Here is a 25117-nt window from a genome sequence, read left to right as displayed (position 1 = left end):
TATAGAATTACGGCATTGTATCAACTCAACTTTTCACTTGATTGAGGGCGTTACAATCAGAATGATCGAAGTCATGGGAGTCGTAATACTCTCGATATTGGCTGATCCTCAGGGGCTACTGCCACTTAATGTCGCCGCTTGACTCGTGATATAATGGCAAACTCTTGACACTGTGGTCATTGAAGGGCAAAGGACTTGTGACTTAAGTCGGGATTTTATTTACGTTATGAGGCATTTCTCGAGTTCTTGGTACTTCATCAATTATTTGTAAAACTAAATATGAGACATTACATTACATGTAAAACTAAATATAGTCAAACACGACTTCCTTCCAAATGTTAAAATGATTACTATTCTCTCTCTCTCTCTCTCTCGACATCCCAGATTAAGGTATTGTTGTATAAGAACCATATCAAAACAAAGTACCAATTATGTGCAATGTACATCTGCCTTTGATGAAGGATAACTTTTCCTTCACATCTCAAGTACACAATGTTAAGCTCCAAGAACGCAGCTTGGAAGTTATTTTTGTCCGACTCCTAAAGTTTGATCTCAGAAGCGTAACAACAACACTGTTATTCTTCAGTCACCTGTCCTATTGTTGTGGTACATAACTTTTAGAGAAAACTGCGTCTTTCGTTTATGTTGATGAGATGCTTTGATTGCCGCGTCTCACCTTCCTAGTCCCAATAGAACATAGTAGAGGATTGTTAGGGGAACAGATATGAAAATTCCCACAATGACCCTGCATGTATTTAAGAATACAATGAGCACAATTGAAGATGAGAGATAATAATTATTAGAGCAAATGGTTATTTAGAGCTCAAACCCTGTACTCATGATATCCGGATGCACATTGTATTCCTCCGCGTAAACAAATGAAAGTACAGCAAGAGGAAGAGCGGCCTGTAACCAGAACACACACATATACACACACAAAATATAATCATTTCTAGATAACCTCCTATTTAGTCTAATAATTTGGCAACGATATATCGTTAAAGAGAACGATATTTTATATTATTACATATTGAAAATAATGAAAAAACATTGAATAATAAACTCAATTTAATTTTATTAACTAACTCTTATATTGAAGAGAGATAAAATGAATTATTATATGAAAGAAAAAGGTCACAGTTCAACATCTATCATGACAATAAATCGCATTCCATCAAAGGAGAAAACAAAACACTATTTTCAGCTACAACTTTGTTTGCCAAACCCACCCGCTCTGCAAAATAATGACACACCATCCCTTATCGATAAATATAATGATGCATCTTATGTTTCTATATACTTTAAATATGAGATTATATCTTATTATCTTATATTTTGTCATGTGAAAACATGGCATCTAAAAGCCACTAATTTGTGAAAAAAAAAAATTTAAAGAAAATACAATGCTATCAAAATGATTAAAACGAAACTTACTAACCTGGACAACGCCTACGTTTAGAAACACATCCTGAAGACCAACCGCAAACGATGATACAAGCATAACGATGGGGCCTATAAGGAACCTCATAACCATAGCCAAGACGGCAAGATAATATCCACATGTAATAAATTTCTTCCGTTGAGCCATGAAGGCACCTGCACCCACAAAAACCATCTTATTTTAATCTTTCCATTGCAGAGAGATTTTTTTTTTGGGGGGGAGGGGCAAATGTTGGATATTATTTATAGTGGGAGATAATTCTTCTGAAAAGTTGTACATACATATTTCTCCTCTATTACAGTGTCAGAATCTGCTTATTATATATAGTGAGAGAAGACTTAAGGATTTGCATTCCATTGTCTCCTCTACAAAATTCTCATCTGAGAGCTCAAAATCTTTTAGATATTTTATTAATGTGCATTTGAAACTTTCATCACCCACCATCCTTTCTACCTCATTGACATCATGCTATATATTAAAGTAGCTTTGTTTGATGTCCATATTCTATTCTTTAAACACTGCCCCTAAGTCTAACCTTCATTATGATTCTAGCTCACTTTATTCATTTAGTGATGTAATGATATAATCTTTAAATATACAAACATAAAGACAGTATTTGTTTCGACCTCTCCACATATGTTTTTTTAGCTTTAAGTATTAGGTTGTCATTTGATGAATAATACAGTATAAGAATACTTACCAACGCTGAACATGCCCAAGCCAATTGCTGATACTGAAATAATTGACAATGAGTTGTCTATGATCGCTGGCATTTTGATACCAAATCTGCAAAACGAAATATGTACTCATTGGTAGCATATGGAATATATATATATATATATATATATATATATATATATATATATATATATATGAACTCACAAAGTATAGATCAGAACCTGAAAGCGATCAATGACCAAAACAAGCCAAGCAAACTGGCGTATGTGCTTGGGATCTTGAGAATCTTCTTGACCGCCATAATCAGAATGAGCATCCCTGATGGTCGTGTCGTCTCTTCTTGTGCAATTGAAACATCGGGGTCACTGCCATCAGCATTAACAGCAGGTATGTCCACCGAGTGAGAACCATTGGCTTGTGGTGGCGACATCTGCTGCTGCTCCATGAAGGCATTCTGGGCGGCCATGTACTCGAACAAGAACACAACCAGCACGTACCACACAACGAACTGGAGGACGACGATCTGGACCATTAGGTTCTCGGACATTGGCCCGTACATGCCGCGGAGGACCGGCACGCCCATAAGCACCGTGTTGGGCAACGTCGCCAGGGAGAAGAGGGTGATGACCCATGCGATCGAGCCCTTGTTACTGAAGCGTGTCCATGCAGCGAGGGTAGCGAGGATGATCACCTTCTGCAGCGTGTCCGCGGCGAGGAACCGGATGTTCATCGTGTAAGGATTGTTGGAGGAGATCATGCGGAAGATGAGCAAGGGGACGGCCAACAGTGCGACGAAGTGGTTGATCCCCGCACATTGCTCCGGGGTAAATGCCTTCTTCCGGACGGATGCGTAGCCGAGAGCCATGGCCGCGTAGAGCGGCATCATCGCTTCCACCACATGGTAGAGGCTCGACCAAGAAATCATCTTGTATTCCACGTATCTCGATCGATCGATGCCTCTCCCTCCTCGTTTGCTGCCTTTGTGGCATATGCATGGGTATATATAGTGAGCACTTGCGAAATGGAGTCCAGCCAGGACGAGCTCCACAGGACGTTGTGGTGCATGCACTCATGAGCAAGGTGATTGGAGCTCGTTATTTCGAGGTAGAAGACACCATCGACTTCGAGGAGAAATCCAGCGGTACTATGAAGTCACACCCAGAAACCGGTCAATCACTGCTGCTGTCACAAAACAAAATGTAATCAAGAGGAGACATTAAACTACGACTCCAAGCAATCTAATTCGGTGAGTTAAGATGTCTCGGGCAGGCCAAACTTTGCATTTGCTGATACGTGCATGATCAACTTCTCGCCGAATGCAAGAGCTGGATTTGTTGTATTTCTCTTTTTATTTTTTTTTTGTTTCACCATATGAAATCTATTTGCCTAAGTAAGGATATTAAAATAATAATGGTATGCAGACTGCCTCAAGTAAGGGTGCAAAGGATATGAACAAAAAGGAAGGGTTTCGGTGAGGTGGAGGGAAAATGATTTGAGGAGATGTAAGTCCAAGAGGGAGTACGCGATGTATAGTAGTGCTACGGCAAGAGGCGTAGTCGAGTTCACGGTCTCGACCATGCAACGAAACTAAAAAGAGTAAACTGTCCTTGATAGCATAGAATTAATCCTTTGAAGTTATGTAGCAAAAAACAAAAACAAAAACAAAATAAAAACAAATCAGCCAGTTATCACGGATCATTTAAAAACCCAATTGATTGTCACAACTTAGGTTACATTCAAAGTGTGACAACATTAATTTTGTCGTCACACTGCGTAGCATTTATGCAGTGTGATTCTTTCCAACTTTATATAGAAACATGCTTGTGCAATAAGTTCATATAGACCCATAGAGCTTTTAAAAATGCGTAAAAATATGGAAACCTAAAAACTGTCAATTAACATCTGACTACATTATTATATCTTTGCTCTTTCATTTGGCCGACAAGCAATTAACTGAAACAATCCACGTTGGATTCCCAAGTTTTAGATTCCTGTATAACAAACAGTAATCATCTCTTCTCTTTTGACAAAAGGATTCCCAAGTTTTTTTCCAAGGAAAATTAAAATGCGGGCTTAATGACTTGGAATTAATGTGTCGGCTCGGACCAGCTGGCCTGCAGCGGGGAAGAAGTTTCATGGAAGGTCCTGATCGATCCACTAAGTTAGTGGGTCAGTAGGAGCGGTATTCGAATCTTACAGGGGCGGCTTCTTTCTTAGATCATCTTCGCCCAAGGTTTGTGTGTGCATGCGGGCAAAGCTTTTGTCATGGTTGAGTTGGAATTCACGAGGATGTAACGTGGTTGTTGGTGCATTGTTGACGTGGAGCAAGGAGAACGACAGGTGGTGCGGCAACAATAGATTTGAATTGGCCAACTTGGTTACTGCGGGCGACGGCGGCGCGACTAAAGCCGGCAAGTGTTGGTGTGTGCACGTCCAATTCATTGTTAGTTCACGTATCTTTATATAGGCTCAGTTCTAGATTACGTGGTGGACCAAGTTTGACTGCAAATGAAATTGGTGCGTTTCAGGTTTATATTATCCATCATTTTTAGACGCTTGGCGGCTGCACCACAAACACACACTGCAACATGTCTGAACTTGTAGATGGTTGCAGACTCAATCGGCCAGTCATGTCAACATGAGTCAGAAGAAGTATTAATTAATATTCTTTAACATATTTCTTATTTTAGAAATATTTTCTGATCAATTTATAAATAATAACCTCTCAAGTATAATTTAGGATTTACAATTAATTAATTTGAGAGTAAGAGGGACTATAGTCGTGACACTAATTTTGCTTTACAAAATGATGCATGTGACGTGAGAAACTCAGAGATTCTTACTGAGGATTACTTACTCTCATGAGTTAGATCGAGTCCATTTGGGTGGTAATATATTTAAATTCGATGCTTGGCAATGTTGAAATTTCTATGGTTAGGTTTCTTTCAGTGCAGTACAATTGTTGTTGATAGGTGAATTTAAATTTAAATTTAAATATGTTAAAAATATTTAAAACCCATAAAAAAAGATATATATTAAATTTAAATAGTTAAAAATTATCCTAACTAGATTTAAACTTTAAAAGAATTACGAATTTAATTGGTATGAAATATGACAAATGTCTCAGGGTTTTAGTGTGGAGGAGACACTTTTAGTGCTCATACATATTTTTCTTTTGTAATGGATCAAGTAAGAATTCAGAAAAAAAGATTCTTCATGAAAGACGTATAAGGGATTTGAGACTTAATTTTGGCTTGTCTATTTCTTTTATATATTAAATAATGTATTTTTTCATAAATAAGTAACTTATGTAATCATATAACTTTATATTAATTTTTTGATATATTTATTATTTATTGATCTTTGATATTTTTTTCTTTTTTTCTTTTTTTGGTTTGAAAGTCTTTTTCCTCATATTAAATTCAACGAACTACCAAAGCTGGTCACACACTCAGCTTTGATTGATGTTCATTGAAGAAACATACTTTTCTTATTACACTATATTAAAATTCCTTGAATGCGAAAGACAAATTCTTTACAATTTCATTGGCAATATGATTGTCAATTTTTAAATTTTGAAAATAATAATATGATTGTCTAATATTGAAGTTATTACCTAGCATTCATAACACACTTATCTCAATAAAAATTATCATGATTGCCTATCATTACCTCAAAAGACTCTTAACATGTTCTATTTCAGATCTTAGATTCTTAACAACGTTAAGTGCGAAAACAAATAAGTAGCTATATCTAGCATCTACCAAAATAGATATTTCGGTTTTTTATTTATAAAATTAAAATAATTTAAATTTATTATTATTTTATACATATATGATACATCATATATTGGAACTTGTATCACGTACTTAGGTATCTGAATTGATAGAGCCTCAAATACAAAGGCAAGATAAAGAAGTTGGAATGTTGAGAGTAAATAATGAATGGTATGACTCGTTCTAGCGAACGAGTAAACAAGTAAAATCATTTGCGAAAGTCATATGACGAAAAAATATTTTCCCACTACTCTTCCATCACTAAAAGCTTTTAAAAATATTTTAAAGATATATATAATTGAGACCTTGGTGCAAGGATGGGGTCTTTTTATCTCTCCTCAATCCTTATACAGAACACTAATTAGGGAGTCCTCTAAGGAACAAGATCATATCAGTCTTCAAAATTTAAATTCGCCTATATCACTTTGAGGCAGGAGACCAAGAAAAGAGGCCATATGGTTATCCCAATGGGATAAAAAAGCTTAGTATGGCCTTTCCAACACAGTCCAAGTGGGTCTCCTTATGTATATCATCAAATCAGTTGGGCACCATTTAGCCAACTTTTTTCTTATGGTGAAAAGATACCATTATCACCGGTTACTATCGGGGATTCCTGGGAACGCAAATTCCTGGGAACGCAAAGAATTTTGTTTTGGCATGTGATAATGGTTGCTAATCTTAATCTTAGAAAATCTAATTCTTACTTAATGAGAGAACAAATATATATTTTTTTAAATCTATCGAGGGTTAGGTATTATTTACGGTTTAGCTTGAAATACTGCTTGATTGTTATCTTGAATTTATTTTAGATGTCTTCCAAGATAACGATGTGGTATCGGTAAGATGAGAGACTCGAAAGGTAGAGTAAAAGTAAACTTATCAATCTATTAGTCGTAAGATTAATTATATATTTATTCCTCCACCTTCTAAAGACTATAACAAAAATATATATTTACCAACTTTTATATCCTACAATTACATAATAAAAAAAAAATTGTGTCTTCTATTTAAATACTATAGCTTCAAATATATCCATACCTTGTTGAGGCCCATCATACAAAAGAAAAAAAGGACTTTGAGATAGATATATATGGTTTAGCTATGCCTATGAGCTCAAAAATATTATTCTATATATTCATTCTTAGTCAAGTGATATATAACTTTGACAATTAAAAGCTTCTATCAATTTATTATTTTTTTACATAAAAATGCTTGGTTTTATCTATGGTATAAATATTGTTTTGTATGAATCTTTATTATTTTATACTTAAATATAAGTAAAAAAAATTTTATGCTTTTCTTTCTTTAGTGATATGTTTTATTTTAGCTATAGGTTGCTGCACAAAAGTAGATTTGGCAATAAATATTTCTATCACTAAATATCTTTCTTTATTCGGGGACTATATCCATTAGAATCCACATTTTTTTATAGATACCATAATTGATACCTAAAATTTTAGAGACAGTGACTTTCTAGTCATTATTTGTAGTTATCCCTAAAAGTTACAATAGCAAAACTATGGCTTCAAGAGGGCAGTCATGACAATCCAAAAGCTCACTTGGTTTGTATTTGTTCGAGTTTTGCCCATCCGAAATTTAATTTGGATAGTATTCATATTTCTTCAAATATTTAAAATATTATAAATAATCATCGTTATTACTGAATTCAAATCTAAAGTAACTTTTGTAATCTTCATCAATTATTTGAGTCTTTGTGTTCTCCAATATTTTTGAAGGGGTTATTAAATTCAATTTAAATTTCAATATTATTATATTAATGGTCAATTGATGATATATATATATAATACGGAAATCACTAACTTGGGAGATCACCACATCAAACGGCTACGATAGCTTGAGCCACGGAACGGCCAGGATAACATCAGATGCATCACCAAATACCTTATCTCGATAAGGTTGAGGCGGTTTCGCTCGCCTCCCTGTTCTCTGTCGAAGACGGGAGAAAGAACAGGCAGTGGAGATGGCCATGTTATTGGCAGCTCTGTCCGCAGGTCCCCCAACTGCCTCACTCTCCTTCCTCGCCGGCCGCAGCGGCCTCGGCCGAAGCTCTGTCACGCTTTCCAAGCCTCCCACGACTCCTTCGAGTTCGCTCCTCCACACCTCCTTCCGTTCCTCTCCTTTTGGATCTCTGTCCTCGCCTTCGTCCTTCTTCGGTATGCATTCCTTATGTTTCCTTTTTGCCCTCTAGATATATTATTATTTCCCCACCCACGTCATTTGTCGTTTTGGAACCTTTTGTTTTGGAGGAGGGAGTGTCTTCAATTGATAATTTTGTTCCCAAGCAGTGTAAAATTCACTATCATGATTCTAAAGTCTGATTTTTTCTTAAAAGTTATTGTAGTCTTATTTGTGTGTTTCTTTGAGGTTAAATTAAAAAAAAAAAAAAAGAGCAAGCTTGCCCACTTATAGTTTGGGTTTTTTTTTCCCCTATTTCTTGGTGTTCTTTTCGAAGCGATGCCTTTAGAAGGATATTTATGTTCATGTTTCTCGCGTGTTTTTTAGTGTGATGTTGTTTTATGAATGCATTTGATAATGTGATGTGAAATTGTTAATGGTTCATCTGAAATTTTTAATGGGAGGGGGCACATGGTCTACTTAAGATAGGTAAATTTACTTTATAGTACGTTGATCATTGCTCTGCATTCCTGATTGTTCTCAACATTTTGTTTTTTTTTTAAGATGGTCTTTTATTAGCATTTTCATGGATATTTAAACTTCAAACGTTGTCATGATGTTTATCTATAGAATTGGTTCAGCTCCATTTGGTCCTGGACTTAGATTTGTGGTTATACTTTTTTGTTTGGTTTGCTCCAAGATTTAGAGTTTGGTCCACAATGTTTGTACAGGTGTATAGTTGTTGAAGACAAGAAAACGGATGTGGAAACTGTTATAAAAATATAACAACGAAGAGGATGAACAACACTATGGAAACCAACTACAAATAACAAACATAAGATCAAGAACACTATAGGAAATATATTTAGGCTTGAAATGTGTATAAACACTTTCTAAAAATGATATTTGCACTCTCTTCTCAACAATATTACTATGAGTTTAATTCAAATAGTTTTAGTGGATATGACAAGCCTTTAGAAAATCTGTATTGAGCAAACAATAAAGAATCTCTAAATAGGAATTAGAGAATGTTTAATTCAATCACTTGGAGAGTTATTTTTGAAGTTAAGAAAGAGAAGAATAAAAAAGAAAATATTGATTATAATTTACTCTCAAATACCTATTTATAGGTATTTTCACAAAAGACAACCTTACAAAAGATAACCTTTGATAAATAACTGCCAAAATAACTATAAAAGAAACTACCTTTTTAAATGTCTAATAACTACCATTCTTTTCTTCTTCTTTTTTTAATTTGAATAATTTATAACAATCCTCCACTTGTTCAATTATAAAAATTTTCTCCAAGTAATTAAATAGTATTTATGAATAAAGTAATATATCTTTCGATTTGAATATTACCTTAATATAAGCATCACAAAATAAAGTCAAAATCTCAAAAAGCATAAAGGCTTTGAATTTGTTATTCCTAATGATAATAGTGGTGACACCACACACATAAATACAACATCCTTATATTCATCACAAATTCTCGCTCAGCTCTAATATGACCTTGGGTACATCCAAGTTAATGAACTTTTATGAGAGAAACTCCAACTCTCAGTCGAAGTGGTATCACTTCTAAATTCATATATATGAAGTTCATATAGTATCTTTGTCACTCTTAGAGATATTTGTCCTAACTTGACTGAACTTCATTAAGAGTATAATTAACTCAACCGTCTTTCGGTGAAAACCAGCACTTCAACATCTTTAGATGGGACTAATAAAATATTCCAAAGTGTTGAATCACGTCACATGTCAATGACTTGTTCTTACCCTTTGAACTCTTCATTACTCATTTCATAATGTTGAGTAGGGTTGCTATCATTGGTAGATCTTTTATTCAAGGAGTTTTAGCCCCATCCATTTTGATATTGATCTTACAACTTCTCTTGTAAAAGGTTTGGTGAATGGATCAGCTAAATTCTCACTTGTTTTCACAAATATGAGTGAAATAATCCTACTTTTGATTAATTTTCTCACATAATTATGTCTAAGGCTTATATGTCTTGACTTTCCATTTTATATTTCACTATATGCATGAGCTAAAGTGGCTTGGCTATTACAAAGTATAGAAATTGAATTTATAATCTTAAAAGTCAATAAAATTTCTAATAGAAAGTCCCTTAAGCATTCAACCTCTTTTTCTGCTTCTGCTAAAGCAACAAATTCCGATTCCATAGTTGAGTGAGTTATACATGTTTGTTTCTTGCTCTTTCAAGAAATAGCGCCATCTCCCAAGGTGAACACCCAACCGGTAGTGGATTTGCTATCTCCTAAACTCGATATCCAACTTGCATCAATATATCCTTTTAAAATAGTAGGAAATTTTGAGTATTGTTGGGCATAATCTTTGGTCCATTTAAGGTACCCAAGAATTTTTTCAATAGCCTTTCAATGCTCTACACTTTGATTGCTAGTAAATCTACTCAGTTTACTAACTGTAAATGCTATATCAGGTCTTGTGCAGTGTGTTGCATACATAAGACTTCCTATAGCACTTGAATACTCTAATTGAGCCATTGTTCTTCCAAAATTCTTGACTAATTTGATACTTGGGTCAAATAGAATATTTACTTGATTTTTAAGTGACTGAATTTCTTTAGTACTTTCTCTATGTAATGAGATTCACTTAAAACATATCCCCCATTATTTCTTTTTACCTTGATACCTAGTATGATATCAACTTGCCCAAGATCTTTCATCTTAAATATTAAAGATAGAAACCTCTTTATTTCTACAATATCTTTCATGTCATTGCTCACTATTAGTATATCATCAACATAAAGACAAACTATCACCATATAGTCATCATAAGTTTTGAGATAAACACATTTATTCGTAGCATTGTGAACAAATCCATTAGAAAGAATTGTTGCATCAAATTTCTCATGCCACTGTTTTGGAGAGTACCATCTGTATGATACTTCCCTATGAAATACCCATTATATTTAGAGGCAGAAGGTAAATCGATAAGTTCCCAAGTGTGATTTGACATAATAGAATCCATCTCATCATTAATAGCATCTTTTCAAAAAGCAGCATCATGAGAGGCCATAGCTTCTTTAAACATTTTAGGATCATTTTCCACTTGTAAAACAAGAGGAATTGTTCTTAAGACTCTCACAGGAGTTCTTAATACAAGGTAAAAATAAATAATTTAAGAATCAATCTTATATGGTCTTAACGTTTTTGTTTTCCACACACGAGTGCTTCTTCTTAATTCATGAGATTGCTCACCAACATCTTGTGAACTTGATTGATATCCAATCAAAGGAATATAAGATTACTCACCAACCTCTTGAGATGTCTCTACTAGTGACTCTTTACTAGTTGGAGGATGAACATTATTACTTGAAGTCAATAAGTGTTTAAAGAACTCCATATCTCGTGATTCTATTATGACGTTAGACTCCAAATTAAGAAATCTATAAGCTTTGTTATTTGAGGCATAGCCTACAAATGCACATTTAATTCCTCTAGGTCTTAATTTTGTCTTTTGAGGATCATTATTCTTGTAATATGCGAAACACCCCTATACTTTAAAATAATTAATGTTAGACTGTCTTCCCTTCTATAACTCATATGGAGAGATCTTGCTCTTTTTAGAAGAAATTCTATTTCAAATATGACATGCAGCCAATAAAGCTTCTCCCCACAAATTATAAGGTAATTTAGCATGCAACAACATAGCATTTATCATCTTTGGATAAGTTTTATTTTTCTTTCTGCTAATTCATTTTGTTCAGGTGCTCTAGGTGTTAAATATTCATGAATTTATGCCATGTTGTTCACAAAACAAGTTAAATTCATTAGGAAAGTATTCTCCTTCTCTATCATTTCTTAAAACTTTAATTTTCTTCCCTAATTGAATTTCAACTTCTGCTTTTATATGCCTTAAAAGCATTAAAAACGTCTTTTTTATGTTTCAATAAATAAACATATGTGAACCTAGATATATCATCTATAAAAGTGATGAAATATCTATTACCTCCTCTCGTTAACATGCCATTTAATTCATATATATCAGAATGTATTAAATCTAATAAATTAGTATATCTTTCAACACTTTTGAATGGTTTTTTAGTCATATTTGATTTAACACAAATTTTACATTTATTAAGATAATCAAAATGACAATTTATTAAGCCACAGTTAACTATTCCTTTAATGGTACTGGTTCTAATATGTGCTAATCTATCATGCTATAATAAATAAGAATCAACAATATAAACATAAGTAACATATTTATTAATTTTAGAATCATTGACAGCAATAGATAATTTGTTCATTCCCTCAGCGGAATAGTTTTTTCCAACAAAAGTTTCATTACGGGATAGAATTAACTTCTCATATTCAAATACATATTTAATTCTACGGAGATTCTCACTCACTAAATTTCTACTCATATTTGGTACATGAAGAACATTCATAAGAGTGACGTTCTTTCCCGAAGTGAAAGTGAGTTTCACATTTCCCTTGCCAAGCACCTTAGAACAAACTTCATTTCCCATTTGAATCTCTTGCCCAACTGTGACTTCTTTGTAAGTCTTGAACAGTGTCTTATTATAGCCAACATGGACGGTAGCACAAGTATCGTACCACTAACCAGAAACCTTACCAAATTTAGCATTCACTTCGCTCATTGTAGCGACTATACTATCATCTCCCTCAACGGAGTTGACTTCTGGTTTCTGGCCTTTTTTAAATTTGCAATCCCTAACAAAATGACCAGGTTTTCCACAAATAAAATAGCCTCCACTCTTTGACTTCTTAAATTTTCCTTGATCCCTTTTGTCACCAAGATGATTCTCCTTATTTTGTTTGCCTTTGTTGAAATTCTTAGGCTGATTCACTGCATTTGCTTTTATATTGCCAAAAGAGTTCTCACACTTGTCTCAACCTCGATTCCTCCTCGATTCGAAGATATTTTTAAATTTGTTCAAAAGTGATGTCCTTGGAGTCGTGCAAAATCTTATTCTTATACCCTTTCCAAAATGAAGGTAACTTGACTATTATAGCCCCTACTTGAAAAGGTTTAGGAAGTTTAATATTTTCAACTCTCAATTGATTAACAATAACCTGCAACTCATGCACTTGTGCCAAGATTGACTTGTCATCCATAAACTTGTAATCAAAATATTTAGAAATTAAAAATTTCTTTGAACCTTCCTCGGCTTGTTACTTGAATTCCAAAGCATTCCAAATTGCTTTTGCAGATGGTTCCATTGTATAAATATCATAAAGCCGGTTCGAAAGAGCATTGAGAATGTATCCTCTATACATAACTTCTTCATTTCTCTTCTTTCGTTTAGCCTTGACTTCATCGGTGTTATTGTCAGTTGGATCAGGAATTGATAGAAGATTTGGATCAAGCACATAGAAAATCTTTAAAGTAGTCAACATGAACTTCATCTTGTCTTGCCAACGGGTGAAATTCGTCTCATCAAAACGATCCAAACGAATAAAATCTTGATTCAACAATTTGATGGTATTTGTGGCTTCCATGGTGAATTTGTATAAACTCATAAACTATCGTTTTTAGATTGTTATAAAATATAACAATGAAGAGGATGAACAATACTATGGAAACTAACTATAAATAACAAACACAAGATCAAGAACACTATAGGAAATGTATTTAGGCTTAAAACGTGTATAAACACTTTCCTAAAAACCATATTTGCATCCTCTTCTCAACAAGATTACTATGAGTTTAATGCAAATAGTTTTAATTGATATGACAAGTCGTTGAAAAATCTGTATTGAGCAAACAATAAAGAATCTCTAAATATGAATTAGAGAATGTTTAATTCAATCACTTGGAGAGTTTATTTTTAAAGTTAAGGAAGAAGAAGAATTAAAAAAAAAGATTATAATTTACTCTCAAATATCTATTTATAGGTATTTTCACAAAAGACACAACCTTACAAAAGATACAACTTTTGATAAATAACTATCAAAATAACTACAAAAGAAACTACCTTTTCAAATGTCTAATAACTACCATTCTTTTTTTTTTATTTGAACAATTTATAACAGAAACCACTATTAAGAAGTAGAAAAAAATTTATAACATATTCTATTTCATACCAGCATAGTATGTATAGTTTTGATCTCTTTGGGCTTTTATACTATAACTGAAGCATGTGCAACATGCACAATCAACTTGTTGGCTATGCGGATAAAGAATCTTAATAATGAATGAAATACCTAGTGGCTAAAGAGCAAATTGTGACTTCACGATTTGGTAGAATGTATGTTTGAGTCATTGCATATAATTTAGTAACTGCTTGATTGTTGCTTCTTCATCCTTATATCATGGTGGTAGCAGTCTGTGGAAGCAATAGTGTTGTTTAAAAGTTATATCCTATATTTGGGGCCTGTTGAAACCAAAATAGAATGATGTGATCATTTAGCAAATTAAATTTAAGTGATTGTAAAATCCAAGATAAGAGACTCTTATTTTCAGATTTGGGAAGTGATTTGGGAAGGATCCCTCCAAAATGATTCAGAAGTGGTCCTTAACTCAAATTTTAATGTCAATTCTGTGATTTAAGAAACTTAGTGATTCCAATTTGCAATTGAAACAAAATATGTTAACTATCAAAAAGAGCCAGAATTGGTTCATGAGATCGTTGACCAAAGGCCTAGACATCATTACACCACTCTTCATAGGTGTACATAATCAACTTTTTCTGATATCTGTCTACTTTTGGGCCTTTGGCTACATTGCAAAACAATTGAAATGGACAAAAAGGACCTAAATCAGCTGAAACCAACTTGGAAGTGATCAATTCTGAGTTTAACTGATAAATTTAATTGATATAGGTGAAACAAGATGAAATTAATCAAATACATGCACTTTTTTTAATTTAAAATTGGCCACTATTAAGTTTGACAATAATGGTGTTAGTTGTTAGGATTTGAACGATCTAATGACATTCATCATTTGCAAGTTCAAAGTTGTGATGTAAAAAAACACGACTAATTGTAGATTCAAGTCAGATATGGATTGAGTTTTTTTATGTTATTTACTTGTTTATGTCAATTAAATTGGATAAGTTTTATGATGCAAAGTTTGTTTAACTGAGATCAGACTAATCTAGAGATGTATAGCATTTCTTCTTGTCTCAAACCACCATGGTTGGATCATCTTAAAGAGCCAGGAGGCGTCGCTTTACCAAAGAAATGGATTTGCTTTGATGATTTGATATACTTCTTTGATCTGATGATTAGCAGATCAATTGCTCAGTCCTAGATGCATCATTTTCTACTCAAGACTCCAATCAGGTCCAGACTGAGTTTTGAGGGATGATCTAGTCACACTTGGCTTAGTAGTCTTAGTCCTGCTTCGACCACAACTCATCCTTATACTAATAGACAAAGTTAAAAGACTTTTTGAATCCTAACTTGTGTTAAATTACTGTCCAAAAATTCCAGTAGGGTTGTGTTATACATTAGATGAGTTGGTTTCCTAGTCATAGTTGTATTCTAAAAGCTATAGTCTCTTTCAACAAAGGTTTTTTACAGGGATACGGGATGAAATTTGCATCGTTGACTTTTATGATTGTGAGCTCATGATGAATCTTAGTTTGTTTATGTATAAAGAGGGGAAGTTAAGAATCCATAGCTTAAGGATCTTGTAAACCTTGGAGTTTAGATTAGATTGGAAAAATATGAAAAGTGTCTTTTAATTTCCTCTTGCTGTCCCTCTTCTTGTCTCTCCTCTTTCTTTATCTCTTCTCTCTCTCTTTGCTTCTTTTTTTCTCCCTAATATCTCTCTTACAAGATATATTTTTTCCTCAGTAAAGAAGGCCCTCGATGAGAGCAGAAAAATCCCATCAATTTGGCATCAGAGCTAGAGTTTCTTATTGATTTGCTATTAGAGTAAGTTAAACATCTTGGTTTCAATTTCTAGGTTTCAACTTATATTCATTCTTGCACCAACGAAACAAAGTTCGATTGAGTTGAAATATGGTACATCAAAAGAATATCAAGTTGGCTTGTGCTTACCAAATTTGAGCCCAATTTGATATTAGCTCAATCCTTTGCTCTCCCCTATATGAAACAACTATCAGACTATTATTTTTGCATGTGGTATTACTTTTTATATTCAACTCGAGTTTTCTTTCAAGTTTTTCCGTTTTCTCAAAATGTGCCAAAAAGATCTTCCGTGACCACTGCCATGGATCTTCGCTATAAGCTACCATCTACTACATCACCTCGCTATAAGCTACCATCTACTACATCACCGTATTCTGAAACTTTGGTGCTTACTACTATGACAATACTTGATACAGCCATATTCCTATGGGTTCAACCTTGTATTAACCATCTTAGCAGGAAAATTCGGGAGCTTTTGGTTATTTTTCTTTCATTTTGTCTTCTCTCAATAGGATGCGATGTAGTTGATGATAAAGGTAAGTCAAAACACAAACTGGTAGATGTCAGGTGTATACTTTTTCTAAACAGGACATTGATCTGTGTTGTATATTTTAGTTTGACACGAACATGGTTTTTGATCAACATAAACTTGTATCAAAACTTTCATTGGTGAAGTGGGATATTTCATCTAGAGGAATTTTGTATGGTTTATTTGGTAAGGGCATTTTGAAATAAATAAATAAATAAATATACAATTGATTTTTTTTACGTTTTGTTTTCAGAGCAGAAATTTGCTTGCTCCTACACTATAGTAAAAAAGATTTGTCGACCTGGAAGTTTCTGACGTATTAATTAGATCCTTTTGTATTTGAATTGATGAGTTTATGTCACAAACATCGGGTTGGTTTAAGATATGTTTGAATCCTTGCAATGACCTAGAAGTTTCTAATGTGTATTAATCCTAGGTCATTTCATTTGAGTTCCGATCCATTTGGCTAAGCATTATCATAACATGTTACAAGTTGGATCCTCAGGATTGTCTGTGTGTGTTGATTTGGGATCCAGTAGAGTTGTGAAAGAGAGGTACCGTGGTCTACAAGTGAGAGCTGGAAAGGCTGCACTTTGCACGACGAAAAGGTCGAGATCTCGAAAGTCACTTGCTCGGACGCATGGCTTCCGTAGACGAATGAGAACCCCTAGCGGAAGAGCAGTTATTAGGCGAAGGCGTGCAAAGGGAAGGAAAGTTCTATGCACCAAGTCAAATCCAAACAGCGGAAAGCGGGCTTGATCACAACGTGAGTTGGAACTCGCACCGTTGCTCAACGATGTTCCTTCGGAGCACTTGACTTCTATAATTTGGTCTTTTTGAGCTAGACAATTTGTTTTGCTTTGTCAAGTTTGTTGATTGTCTTGTCACCGATAATATTGACCATGTGCAATTAGTTGATTGTCTTGTGTTTGTTAATCGTCCCATCTTAATTGATATGCGGAAATATGCTTCATATGATCTCTCTCTCTCTCTCTCTCTCTCTCTCACTAGCACTACGTTGGGGTAGTTTGATAACCTCAGCTGTTTTCCAGTGTTGTTGTATGAGTTTAGATCAGGTGTTGTATGACTGGATAGATTTGCCAACACAATAAATCATATGAGAGCAGAGAAGATATTTGGGACATGTATTTTTCACAAGTTGTTGTAATTTTGAACTTTATAGAATATAGATAGATAATAATAAGAGGTCGAGGTTTGATGTTTCAACAAAATTGCTCCTCCTCACGTTGGTGACTTATGTAGATAGTCTACCACCATCATATATATCAAACAAATGTAAAGAATAAAACCATTCATTCATTCATTCATTCATTCATTCATATATATAACAATAGTAGTTCAAGACTTAAGTTGATGTCAACATGTATTGTAGCCTGATGTGGATTATTATTCAAGAATCCTGTTCAGGGACAATATATATAAGCAAATATGGATGATACAAAAAGAGTTGGATTTGAGTTAATCGAGGCCTAGTAGAAGAGTTTTGTTGCTACAATACAATTTCTACGAGTAGATGAGGTTCCAAAGTGAATCCAACAATAAATTTCTACGAGTCTATATATATTAGATCATGATCCAATACTAAATCGAATCCAAAGTGAATCTTTAACGAGCCACACTGAAATGCTAAGTAAAAAAAAAAATCATTTGCAACACTGTCCACTATCTAAATCTCACATCGACTTTTCACTGTCATCCACTATGGTATCCTTCTGTTAGATATGAACCAATTTATTTATCTATGGTTAGGCTACTAAGGTACACAAAGGTAAAACCATAATCCCTTTGGTTTTTTTTGTTTTTATAAATATCTTAATTAGTTGGGGCTACTTAAATAGATTTATTATAGATAGTTGATTTATTATAAAAGGAATTTGATAAATAGATTTGTTATAGGAGTTTCCAAGTAAAGATTTTAATCCTTAGGGCCACCACTAACTGCCACATCTCCTTCCAACTATTTTAGGTTTCTTCCTTGTGTTATTTGCTGGTTTCATATGCTAATAAGCACTGCTCATAGTGAGTATATCCTTAAGAGTAAGGGTCTAAATCCAAGCTTCCACGTAAGGAACATGCAGCATGTAAATATGTGAAGAATGCAGAAGGTGAAAAAGGGGTGGAAAGCCACACTTAGCTTCACCAGGTTCAACATTAAGATCATTGATAGTATCAATGTTCGCAACAACATTAATTAAAGAAAGCGGGCAAATGATTAATATGGTAATTATTGATCCAAGGGTCGGTCCGGGCTTTAATAAATAATTTTGCACAATCCACCCTAACATGTTTGAGTAAATAGGAGAGTCCCTATCTAGCATTTTATGATTTAAGAGAGAGAGAGAGAGAGAGAGAGAGGATGTATTTGGCATTAATGATAATTTTGACCGGCTTCTAGTCATGAATGCCAATGCCTCAACAACATTTTTGGTTACTGATCCGATCCCAACTAATGAGTTTATATTTTTTGTGATCAACATTCTCATTCCAGAAAAAATTCCTAGTAACCTTGCCCATGTTAGTGATGATTTTATTACAAGTCCAAGAATTCATAAGCATGTGAGTAGATATAGAATTAATAACTGAGTTAATGAGAATAATTTTACCAACTTGAGAAAGGAATCCTCTAAACCTTCCTAAGGGCCTTATCAAGTTTGGAGATAAAAAATAGACCAAGATCCCTCTTTAATGCCAAGCACGTGACATATTAATGAGGGGAGGGCAATACTAAGGAAACTAGACATTAGATTTATTAAGGTTAACTATTTAGATTGGCAAAGAGGCTAACGATGGACGCTAGTGTAGGTTTTATGGTCAGCCCAGTGGCAGATAATCACATGATCAATAAACATAATATGAAATATATTAATTCTTTTGATGTTAAAACGGTGAACTTTTTTGAATCGATAATATTGTTGAAGATAGAAAAGAGGATCTACCCTAACGGGGTTGGGTCCTACTCAATCAAGAAACAACTAATAAAAATTTATGAGATTGTAATAAATCCCACATAGTCATCTTTATCCTATAACCAAGATATTATAGTTTATATTTGGGCCTTTGGGTTTCTAGTTGCCACCCCCTTTTATTGGGTTGGTTGGTTAGGGTTAAGGGCAAAAGGGGTAACTCATTTAGGAAGTAGCCCCTAGGGCTAGGGTTTGGAGCCCTATATAAGCTTGTAGCTTCCATCTCTTTGACAATAAGATCTATCTACAATTATAGCTATTTGGTCAAGTTTTAGAAGGGAGGAACCTATAGTGTTCCAAGGGTTGATCCCCTCAAAGATCAATCTACATAGAATTTCTTTAGGGTTCTATCATTTGATATCAGAGCAGCGATCTTACTGCTTTTGCTGCCAACTCTACCGCCCACCACCAACCAAGCAATTCTTACAATTGCTCTTGATGTCGCCATCTCCACCGTCATCTTTTGTCGTGGATCAAATCAATCTACGAAAAGTTATCATCTTTGCAAACGAAGGATTATTATAGAAAATTTCAACCGTATATTATTGCCTTTAATCGATCTATTTATAATTTTTTTTTAACAAAATTTCTTATACGCTTCATTGATCATCTTGGCTTCCATCTAGATTGATCTATTGAGGAATTCATCTCTAAAAACGTTCTTGTGTTGCTACAAATTTTCATTATAAACTGTTGGAATTTTTCAACGAGAATTCTGCTATCGCAACTTGCACCAATTTTCTTATTGTTATACTACCGAAATATTTTTAATTAAATTGGTCATCATTGCTCTTATATAAACCAAGATTTTGCTATTAAATCTCCCCAAATCTCTTGATTTTTGCTAGAAATTTCATTGAGAAATTGTTGTTTCTTCAATGACAATTCTACTCTTACAAGACAACACATATCTGTAGCAACTTCCACTGATTTCTATCAAACCTTTGCTGTCATCTACCAAAGATCTAAAATTTTTTTCCCTAACCTTCATCCACTACCATCATAGCCCTAAAACTCCACTAGACCACATCCTCAAACTGCACCCAAAACATCCACAAAATAAGCCTAAATCGTAGCCTATATCCACTAATCCACCAATCCCGTCGACCACCGGTTCTCTCAATCTATACATACTTTTAACCCGACAACAAAAGAGAGATCTTAATATTATAGATTTGGATGCATATACTATAGCATCTGAGGAGGCAATCAATGCTAAATTTGAAGCTTTCGAGGTGCGAATGAAGGATAAGATTCAGACTCTCTTTACCGAACTCAGTTTGGGCCGACCACCAAGCCCAAAGAAATCACATCAAGCAGAGAGCTTTCACCCATCACACTAAGCCCGAAGAGATGACTTCCAAGAGAGGGAAGGTTCTATGACCAATCCCTACTATCTATGCATGAGGGTGGACTTCCCTAGATGGGAAGAAGGAGACCCAATTGGTTGGATCTCGTGCGCGAGGTGATATTTTTGGTACCACAAAATCGCGGATGTATCTATGGTGGAAATTATAGCTATACATCTTGAAGAGGATACTATATAGTGGTTTAACTAGTTTGAACACACTCACAAAGTCCTCTTATGACGATAATTCAAAGAAGGACTACTGATCCGCTTCAGACTAATCGATTACGAGAACATTGATGGACAATTAGCAAAGATCCGACAAACCTCCACCATTCAAGAGTACCAAACCATGTTTGAAAGGTTATCTAATCAAACTTGTGATTAGTCTAAAAAATAGCTATTGGGGACTTTCATTGGGGGCTTGAAGCCGAAGATCTCGGGAGAAGTTAAAGCGTGACAACCGTACACACTTATGGTAGCCATATCTTTTGCACGACTTCAAGAGGAGCGATTGAACCATGAAGCCCGGAGGACTATGGTCGCTCCCTGACTAATAATACTGAAGCCCTCAGCCCCCCTACTCTCAGTCGAGCCCCTCTATACCAAAAAGGTTGACAAGAGAAGAGCTTCAGGAGCGATCTGCGAAGGGGTTATGTTGGTATTGCGACGAGCCATGGAGCCGCGAGTATCGTCGTAAAAAAGGGAGACTTCTTGTGATTGAACCAGTAGAAGAAGAGGTCATTGAATATCTAGAAGAGAGCCTTGAACATGAAAAAAAAGATGTGAAAGTAGAGCTACAATCGATCGATTTTATGGTATATGTGCTAGCCGACTACTCAAACTCACAAACGATGAAAGTTGGAGGCCTTATTAAATAACAACCGATCACTGTTCTCATCGACATGGGCAGCACTAATAACTTCTTAAATAGTAAGGTTGCTGCTCGGATGATGCTCCATATTAAAGGATGCAGTAAGTTCGATGTAAAGGTCACCGACGACAAAATCGTAAAGTGCGACCAAAGATAGCCGCAAGTGAAAGTATTACTACAAGACCAAGAAATTATCACCGACTTCTTCCTCCTACCAATTAATAACTATGAGACCATATTTGGCATAGAATGACTAACTATACTAGGTGATGTCTCTTGGAACTTTTCCAAATTAATTATGAAATTCTATTGCAAAGGCAAACAGATCATCCTATGCGGGAAGCGCAGAAGCAACGTAACCACTGTTTCGACCCAACGAATGGAGAAAGTTTTACACAAGGTAAATGGTGATTTTTTTATGCATCTCTAGCAGCAACCAGAGGGGAAGAAAATAGAAATTGAAGATCAAAATCTCGCCCAATTACTTACTGAATTTGCCGACATTTTTGCTGAGTCACGCGATCTTCCTCCTACTCGGTAACATGACCATCGGATTCCAATCCTTTTGGGCAAGCCACCAATGAATGCTCAATCGTACCATTATCCTCATCTCTAGAAGGATGAAATTGAAAAGATTGTAAAGGAGATGCTTGAAACAAGGGTGATTCGGCCAAGTTGTAGCTCCTATTCCTCATCGATGCTACTTGTACGCAAGAAGGACGAAACTTATGTGTATCGACTATCAAGCTTTAAATGACATCACCGTCAAGGACAAATACCCAATATTAGTGGTGGATGAATTTCTTGATGAGTTAAAAGGAGCTCGAGTCTTTACAAAGTTGGACCTCCGATCCGATTACCACCAAATTCGGGTATGTGAAGACGACATTCCAAAAACTATATTCTGCACACATGATGACCGTTATAAATTCTTGGTAATGCCTTTTGGACTCACTAATGCTCTTTCAACCTTCCAAAGTCTCATGAATGATATTTTTCAGAGCTTTCTTTATAAATTTATACTGGTATTTTTCGATGATATTCTCATTTACAGCCTTTCTCTTGAAACTCACTTTCAGCATTTACGGGTTATTTTGACGATCCTTTGGGAGAATACTCTTTTTGTTAAGCAGTCAAAGTACAACATTCTCCAACAAAAAGTAGAGTATCTTAGGTACATAATATCAGAAGGAGTAGCAATAGACCCAACAAAAATTGAAGCAATACAAGGCTGGCCGAAATCTACAAATGTGAAATTACTGTGTGGGTTCCTTAGATTAACATACTACTATTGAAAATTTGTCAAAGACTATGGGAAGATCAGTGCACCCCTCACTTCTCTACTGAAAAAAAATGCCTTAGAGTCGTTCTTATGCAAAATGGTTGACCACTCGCATACACCAACAAGACATTGTCTCCCTCCCATCAAAACATGTCAATATATGATAAGGAGATGCTCGTCATTATGCATGCAGTAATGAGGTGGAGACCCTATTTGATCGGCTGATGATTTCAAATTAAAACCATTCATAGAAGCCTCAAGTACTTTTTAGAGCAGAAGATATCATTCCCTGAGTAGCAGTAACCAAATTTTTAGGTTTTGATTATGAAATTATTTATAAAAAAGGGAAAGAAAATATTGTTGGAGATGCACTCTCACGGCTACCTGAGTAAGCTAAATTTTCAGCCATCTCCTTTTCTACCATCGGCTTCCTCGAGGACATTAGGGAAGAGTGGAAGAAGGATCCAGAGATTATCAACATTATAAAAAAATTGGAGGATCCAAGTGCAATAGCCCACTACACTTAGATTCGAGGGATCTACGCTACAAAGGTCACATTGTGCTTATATCCGACCCCCCTTGCATCAAAATCATCCTGCATGAAATGCACTCTAAACCTTCAGTAGGGTACTTCGGATTCCTAAGAACCTACAAAAGAGTGAAGCAAAATTTTTATTAGAGAGGGATGAAAAAAATTATTTTTGAATATGTGGCATAATATGATGTATGTCAACAGCATAAGGGTGAAACAATAGCAAGTCCAGGAAAGCTACAACCACTACCCATACCAGACTCAGTGTGGACTGATATCTCTATGGACTTCATTGAAGGGCTATCACCTTCCAAAGGTAAAAGCACAATTCTCGTAGTGGTTGATTAACTTACGAAATATTCTCATTTTTGTGTTATGTGAAATCCCTACACTGCTGATAGTATTACCAAGATTTTCATAGAAAATATTGTTAAATTATATGGGATGCTAAGGTCCATTGTAGTGATCATGATAGGATCTTCACCAGTAAATTTTGGACCGAGTTATTTCAATTACAGGGCACCAAACTCAAGATGAGCATAGCATATCATCCACAAACTAACGACCAAATAGAGGTGGTGAACAGGTGTTTAGAGACATACCTTCAGTGTTTCGCTAGTGATCGATCAAAAGAGTGGGTGAAATGGCTTCCCTGGACTGAATGGTGGTATAATACTACATATCATTCATCTACTAAATGTGCCTCTTATGAAGCACTATATAGTCGACCGGCCCTTGTGATTCTAAAGTATGTAATTACCTCGGCCAAGGTAGATCATGTCGACCAAGAATTGATTGATAAGGATAAACCCCTATAATTGCTAAAGGATAATCTCTCTACCGCTCAAGCCAAAATGAAGTAGTAAGCCGACATACGATGAAGCGAAAGAGAATTTTCAATAGGAAATTGGGTCTATCTTTGCCTACAGCTATATAAACAATTCTCCATCAACACACGAGTCTCCATGAAGCCATCCTCACGTTTTTATGAGTCATATCAGATCACAAAGCGTATTGGAGTCGTGGCGTACAAACTTAAATTGCTTGAGGATGCCAAAATTCACCCTGTCTTCCACGTGTCATGCCTGAAGCCCAAGTTGAGAGAACACGAGACACCCCAGATCCAACTACCCAACACCACTGATGATGGAGATATTTAAGCCCAACCACAAGCCATCCTCAACCGCAGAATCGTGAGACGTCGTCGGCGTCCCTCTATTGAAGTACCAGTGCATTGAAATAATTTACCGCTTGAAGACGCCACATGGGAATCACATGAGGAGATGAAGACCTGATTCCTTGAGTTCATGGAACTTCAGCTTTGAGGATAAGGCTGATTTGGAGAGGACGGACTTGATAGGACCCTAGCAGGGTTAGGTCATACTCAATCAAGAAGCAACTAATAAAACCCTATGAGATTGTAATAAACCCCACCTAGCCGCTTCTATCCTATAAAGAAGAGTGGCTAGGGTTTATATTTAGGCCTTTGGGCTTCCTAGCCGTCGCCCCCTTTTATTGGATTGGTTAGTTACGGTTAAGGGCAAAAGTGATAACTCACTTAGGTAGTAGCCCCTAGGGCTAGGGTTTAGAGCCCTATATAAGCATGTAGCTTCCATCTCTTTCGCAATAAGATTTATCTACAATTGT

At 35.2% G+C, this 25117-nt stretch overlaps 2 protein-coding genes across 2 annotated transcripts; one reads left to right on the top strand and one right to left on the bottom strand.

The window, feature by feature from the left end:
- Positions 1-360: 360 nt before the first annotated feature.
- On the bottom strand, positions 361-3083 carry LOC135619358 (auxin efflux carrier component 1a-like). The gene is made up of 5 exons (XM_065121288.1): positions 2341-3083; positions 2142-2227; positions 1439-1596; positions 830-906; positions 361-745 (listed from the first exon to the last, which is right to left on the bottom strand). Exons 1-5 carry the CDS (start codon positions 3042-3044, stop codon positions 673-675), a joined length of 1098 nt encoding a protein of 365 aa, XP_064977360.1. The 5' UTR covers positions 3045-3083; the 3' UTR covers positions 361-672.
- A 4732-nt stretch (positions 3084-7815) lies between these two features.
- On the top strand, positions 7816-17425 carry LOC135619297 (large ribosomal subunit protein bL34c-like). Its single transcript, XM_065121186.1, has 2 exons — positions 7816-8069; positions 16956-17425. The coding sequence occupies exons 1-2, from the start codon at positions 7877-7879 to the stop codon at positions 17207-17209; spliced, it is 447 nt and encodes a 148-aa protein (XP_064977258.1). The 5' UTR covers positions 7816-7876; the 3' UTR covers positions 17210-17425.
- The last annotated feature ends 7692 nt before the right edge of the window (positions 17426-25117 follow it).

This window comes from Musa acuminata, chromosome BXJ2-8, assembly GCF_036884655.1.
Source record: "Musa acuminata AAA Group cultivar baxijiao chromosome BXJ2-8, Cavendish_Baxijiao_AAA, whole genome shotgun sequence".
Classification (NCBI taxonomy): Eukaryota; Viridiplantae; Streptophyta; class Magnoliopsida; order Zingiberales; family Musaceae; genus Musa; species Musa acuminata.
This window is presented reverse-complemented; position numbering and strand designations above follow the sequence as displayed.

Coding starts and splice junctions, on each gene's coding strand:
- LOC135619297 (XM_065121186.1), top strand. CDS start 7,877: ATGGCCATGTTATTGGCAGCTCTGTCCGCAGGTCCCCCAACTGCCTCA. Junction 8,070..16,955: donor CTCGCCTTCGTCCTTCTTCG/GTATGCATTCCT, acceptor TTGGATCCTCAG/GATTGTCTGTGTGTGTTGAT.
- LOC135619358 (XM_065121288.1), bottom strand. CDS start 3,044: ATGATTTCTTGGTCGAGCCTCTACCATGTGGTGGAAGCGATGATGCCG. Junction 2,228..2,340: donor TGGTCATTGATCGCTTTCAG/GTTCTGATCTAT, acceptor TTCGTTTTGCAG/ATTTGGTATCAAAATGCCAG. Junction 1,597..2,141: donor CTTGGGCATGTTCAGCGTTG/GTAAGTATTCTT, acceptor TTGTGGGTGCAG/GTGCCTTCATGGCTCAACGG.